This window comes from Notothenia coriiceps, unplaced genomic scaffold, assembly GCF_000735185.1.
Source record: "Notothenia coriiceps isolate Sejong01 unplaced genomic scaffold, NC01 NC01_scaffold00032594, whole genome shotgun sequence".
Classification (NCBI taxonomy): Eukaryota; Metazoa; Chordata; class Actinopteri; order Perciformes; family Nototheniidae; genus Notothenia; species Notothenia coriiceps.
Genome location: NW_011365295.1, coordinates 45,034 through 51,104, shown reverse-complemented (window position 1 = coordinate 51,104; position 6,071 = coordinate 45,034). Strand labels below are relative to the sequence as shown.

Sequence of the window (6,071 nt, the reverse complement as noted above, 5' to 3'; positions counted from 1 at the left end):
AATTTCTTGATTTTTGGCAATTTTAAGTCTTTTAAAAGTATGTGCTTTATTTCTAAAATGTTTACATGGACTGGCCCCCCCTCCCTTAGGGGAATTCATCCACAAAAAAAACACTGGACGCTGCACTAGGTCAGAAACCAGAGGAGACTGAAGTCCACTGCAGACGGACCACTTTTGGACAAAATCTCGATTAAAAGGCAGCTCATTCTGGAATAGCCTCCCAACTGAGATACGGGATTGTCCCACTCTCAATAGCTTCAAAGGTCAACTGAAAGAATGGTTGAGAAACAACCAGACGTGTAATCACCGCTAAATGCACTTTAACACAGGGGTATCTCCTCTTGCACTTTATGCATCTCTTGTATCATCTCTTGCACTTAATATGTCGTTGCTGCTATATTGTACTGCCATGTGGTAAATACTTGTGTGTGCTGCTCTTGCTCTTTTGCATATCATGTTTTTTGCTATGTTTACAAATGTCATGTTCGTATGTCAGGGACTACGGATGGAAATGAGCTCAAAGCTAAAATCCGGCATATTTACTACACTTGAAGCATTATTTGTCTAAAGTGTTCATTAATGTGCATTGTCCCTATTCAAATAAACGATTAAATGAAATGAAAAACATCCAACTCACCATGATGAAGACCTGGTCCTGAATGCGTTTGTCTCCCTTGGCGTCTGCCAGCTCCTCCAGGCTGTGGAGGCCTTGCTGGATGGACTGCAGGGAGCTCTGGAGGTGACTGAGTTTCTCCTCTAGTCCTCCCAGAACCCTTTTCTCCTCCTTTGCCACACACTGGAGAGCTGACTGCTCCTCTTGCTCCAGCGCCTCTCTGATGGCTCCGTACTGCTGCTGCACCCCCGTTCGAGCCTTGCTTAAAACCACCTGGACACACAATGACAACCAAAGTCAAATAATGAAATTGTTAATTCCTTTATATCTTCTCTTTGCAGTTAGATGTCTCGGAAGTCCATTTTTTTGTCTACAATGCAATCAACAGATTTGTTTTCTAAAGTAACTATTTCCTCAAATCAGAACACACTTCAATAATGACCATGAGATCGCCATATATCAGCCTAAAAGTAAATTATGTTAAATGTATACATTTTACTTTCTCTACTTGAACATAGGGCTGCTCGATTATGGCAAAAATCATAATCTAAATTATTTGGGTCAATAATTGATATCACGATTATTAAAAACGATTATCCATTTACTTTGAAAACATCAAAAAAAATTGGTTTTATAATAATAATAAAAATAAATCGTTATATTTAGATCACATTGTTTTCGTAATCGTTGCAAGCCATAATCGTAATTGCAATTACTTGAACATTGACAACATTAGAAGGACAGGTGAAAGGAAATCTTGGGCATGGTACACGTGACATGATAGTTTTTTGTAAGGCAACGCATTGTTTCTCTAGCACAATAATATCCTGAAGTATGTGATAAACCATTATTTTCAAATCTGAGTGCATGTTTGAGATTGGAGGGAGGATCTGTGAATTTGCAATATGCGAGATCATGCAAGTGCAACCCGGTTCTAGGTTAGGCTTGTGAGACTCCTGTTGTCTGAGCCCAGCTTTAGAAAGCACACATGATTAAGGGAGACCTTTAGAACTTTAAAGAATTTAAAGAATTTAACTTTCATGCCAACAAAGCCCCTTTGAATTGAATTGAATTGAACTAAACTTACACTGAAGGTCTCTTTCTTCTGTGTGAGATCGGTCGCAGTGTTCTTCACTTCTTGTTCAGCCTCCTGCAGGTGTTTTATTTCGTCTTTTAGATTTCCCTGTTGTACAGAGATAAAAAATAAAACAACATTTATTGCTATTGCTTTGATGACAACTAACTTAACTTTAACAACATGTACTGCGTACCTACAGTTTATATGGTGTTGTATAGAGACCACTTACCCTGAGCTCTCTCTCTGCCTCCCTGATGCTGATGCAGACGTGGTCACGGTGGGAGCCTATGACCGTACACACCGTGCACACACACACTCCACACTGCCGACAGTATATACGGTTTATCTCCTGATGCTCCTGGCACCTCCAGGGGGAGAAGTCCTCCATGGGGGGAACCAGGGTGTGATTCTGGAAGACAGGGGAGTCCAGGTGGGGACGCAGATGCTCTGAACACATGGAAGCTCCGCACACCAGACAGGTCTTTACAGCGGGCTGGTGCCTCATTTTAGGGCAGTAATGGCAGGGCACAGGGCTGGCATGTTTGCCCTCTGACTCCGGGGAGTACCCAGTACGATATGGGGATACTGGAGCAACAGCAGGAGGTTTGGAGGATATCAGGGGAGGCCTGCTGACATTGTGTACAGGAGACTTCCCTGGAGTGGAGACTCCAGGGAAGGAATCTGAGTTGGCAGACATGGCAGGTTTCCTTGGCGATGCATGAATTGTGGCATGTGCGCCTATCTTGGGGGTTGCAATGGCGGGTGCATCACATATATCTACTTCGTTGGAGGTGTCAGAGTCATCCATTATGACGACTTCTTCGTATTTATGCTGGTTCTGCTGGGTTGAGATGTCATCATATGGCACATCACGTGAAAGTACTGAGTTGCTGTCAGAATTGTCACCGGAGGATGTGCCTTTACCATAATCAGACTGTGTGGATTCTGGTTGCACTGCTTTCTTGGATGTCTCCCTACTAGTCGACTGTGCAGGTTTATCTGAGAAGGAAGTGCTGGGAGTCTCTGGGTCGTTGGACCGCTCAAGTGGAGACGCCACAGTTGATCGCTTTGTATCAGGTTGCTCTGATACAGGTGTGCTCGCTTTTCTCTTCCCAAGAAGTCTGCTGGTGAGTGAGGGCCTCCGCAAATTCTCATTTGTAGTTTGTTCAGCAGTTCTCGAAGTGCCTTTTTAAATAGAATACAAACAAAGAAATATTTGTTAGAGGGAGGGTTGACTAAGTATTCCTGAACAAAAACATCTGCATGCTGCCTTCTGTCCAGCATAACTCATACTACCTACTGAGCAGTTCCACTTTATTCAATCTGAGTAGTTATCATCTAATTCAATTCTCTTTTGTTTGTTACTATGCCGCCTTGTGAGCTCACTTTGTAAAGCTGTCAGTCAAAGTCTACGGTCTGCGATAACTGACTAACATGAAACTGATACATAAGAAACTGTATTTACTGTGGTTAGGTAATGGCATGGCTGGTACAGTACCTGATACACTTAATAAAAGGTCAGTATCAACATGGATACTTATCATGGATTTCGGATTGGTGTAACCTTTAAACTGGTATAACTTGAAATGACTGTCAGTTAAGCATTAGTCATAAGCTGTAGAATACAAATATTTAATTAGAAAGAGGTGAATAAGAAAGAAAAAACATGCCATTTTATGCTAAAAACACAGGGAAACTGAATCACTCCACACTATGAGCACCTCAGACATGTTTGTATCAGACCTTAACCCTCACTGTCTATTTGCTAATGAGAACTATAAACTTTAGAGAGATAAGATTTAGCCTCTGACCCCTGAAACAAACACGACATGAAATCACACAGGAGTGAATGCATAAAAAAATAAGCAATTTTAACTGCCTCTTTATTTACAAAACGTTGAGGATGTTGTGGGATTGGCATTTCCGGTAAGGAAGGAAGCTAGAGAAAATAATATATTAGCGTGCCAAATTAATGAATAGTTGTTTAGCTTTTGGCAAGCACTTAAACAAAAAAGCTAATCAAAACTAAAAGTAACGTAGCTAGTCTTTTCAACAGGGACATGCCAGTTTGAGTCATCTTACGTTGCCTTACGTTTATGTAACACATGGGAAGGAGACCTCTCACGTTAGCTAAGTTAGCTAGCTTTAACTGCTGCATTCGCTACTTAATTATCCTTTATTCTAACCACACGTTAACAACCATAGTTGCCATAGTTTCAACGGTACCTGCAGTGTTGCGAGGCTGAGCCCAGCGGTAGTTGCCGGGCAGCAGTTTGCCATCAAACGGCATAGTCTTGTACACAGTTGTGCACCTCCACTCCGGACAGTGGTACGGTCCGGTCGGGGTTACACTCCACAAGTCTCCGATGCACCGCGGGCAGAAATGGTGGTTACATCTCAGAGTGACGGGTTCCCGGGTCAGCTCGTTGCACAGGGGACACTTCGTCGGGGTGTCCAAGGAAGCTCCCATTTTGTTAAGATTGATTTGTAGTTTCTGTTTCCGCCTATGTCGAGTTACAGGAGGCGGGACTTCATGTTTGAATCCCGCTCCCCCTCCTGGTAGGAGAAGCCCCTCACTGCAGTGCGCAGTACCACACGCCCCTCCTTCTCAACCTCAAGATCGCCCCTCCTTCTCAACCTTTGAGACACGTGACGGGACGGCCCCTGCTTCTCAACCTTTGAGGCACGTGACGAGCTTCACTGATGACGCGTTGCATCCTGTTTCCGGGGTAGCAGTTCTCTTCCCTCCCTTCAATCTAACCCTTCCCTTCCCCCCATCCTAACCCTAACCACTCCCTACCTTTTTACCTAATCCTAATCTTCCTTCCTCCTCCCAAACCTAAACCCCAAAACCTCTCCTACTGTAAGAAATTAAAATCAATGTTGATATGACGTAATTTAAATTAAATACAGGGTTTTAATATAAAGCAGTTTTATTCTGAAAAAACCGGAAGTTCACACTAACTATTAACTTAACACTTTTATTCTGAAAATTCTTCATTTCCGGTTAGCATTAGCATGTGGCTAACGTTTTGAAAACCGTGAATTGAAGGTGAAATGAGATGTGATGTTGCACACTAAACACACTGGGATTAACACTCATTTATTGACGCTGAAATAACGTTTATCAGGGAATGTGTAAATAACCACAGACATCAGAATTATATATATATTAATAATATAAGATATAATATGTTACTTTTGTGACTGGGTAAGTACACAACACGGGAGTCGGGACGTCACGTGCCTCAAAGGTTGAGAAGGAGGGGCGTCCCGTCACGTGCTCAAAGGTTGAGAAGGAGGGGCGATCTTGAGGTTGAAAAGGAAGGGCCTGTGGTACTGCGCACTGCAGTGAGGGGTACTACCCTGGTGGTGCTTGTCTTAAAGGGACACCCACATTGAATGGGGGAGCAAGTAGCCTACTGTAAGATATTTTGATTTTGAACTAAAGCACTACTAAAAGAATACCCCATTACAGTCCTGCATTCATATACAATGGTACCAACGTGTTGCAACAAAATGTACTTAAAGAGTACAAAATAAAGGGTAAGCATTAGGTGCAACAAATAATGGCTAATAGTGGTATTTTCTTAGTTCCCTTCTCCCCCCACAGCATTCCTGTATTTTTGATGGTCTCATAGGGTGGTCTAGACATGTGACTTGGATAAATGCTATTGTTTCGTGTGAGTTAGAGGTTAATCTTTCATAATCTCAAAGACGTTTTATCTTTCAAAGAGACTCTGCTCTTGCTTGTGTTGCCTGGAAATATGAAGTAAGAGTTGTGACTGTAACAGCTACATTCAAATGTTGTGCTTTGACTTTAGGGTCATGGAATTTAAAGGTTAGTATTAAATAAGAAGTACATTTGAAAAATGTTATTCCCACATTACTATTCCATCAATAAACTCTCTTGCTTTCAGACCGTGGCATCATCCAGTGGCCTGTCTTGCATAAAAGAGAAACCAATTCAGCCTTAAAGTATGTGGCTCTCCTTTTCCAGACAAATACATTTTGAGTGATTGTCAGTGTCAAAAGAACATTTATTTCAATATATCTATCTTATATTATCATATTACAATACATATATTTTAATCAGATAATCAGACTTAGAATGTTTTTGTTCTTGAAACCATTTTATTTTTTAACACAAATACTTTGTTGTCATTATCTCCTAATGTAACTTATTTTATTTCCTGCTATGTGTTCTTCAGCTTCTTAAACAAAGTCATTTTAGTTGGTGATGCATTATTGCATAATTTCTCATCTTGCAAAGTCATCATTATTTTTAAATGTCCAACTTATTCTGACTTTTGGTTCATAGTGTCAAACTGGTCGTGCTCGGAAAACACAGGATCCTACATTTCCCAAAATGCAAGTTGA

General features: G+C 41.4%; 1 protein-coding gene across 1 annotated transcript; it reads right to left on the bottom strand.

Annotated features, from left to right (window-relative positions):
• Positions 1 to 637: 637 nt before the first annotated feature.
• Positions 638 to 4,380, bottom strand: LOC104960980 (E3 ubiquitin/ISG15 ligase TRIM25; the record flags this gene model as incomplete). The annotated part of the gene is made up of 4 exons (XM_010789177.1): positions 3,918 to 4,380; positions 1,921 to 2,876; positions 1,701 to 1,796; positions 638 to 886 (listed from the first exon to the last, which is right to left on the bottom strand). Coding segments are annotated over exons 1-4 (1,545 nt in total), but the record flags the coding sequence as incomplete, so codon positions are not given.
• Positions 4,381 to 6,071: the final 1,691 nt, after the last annotated feature.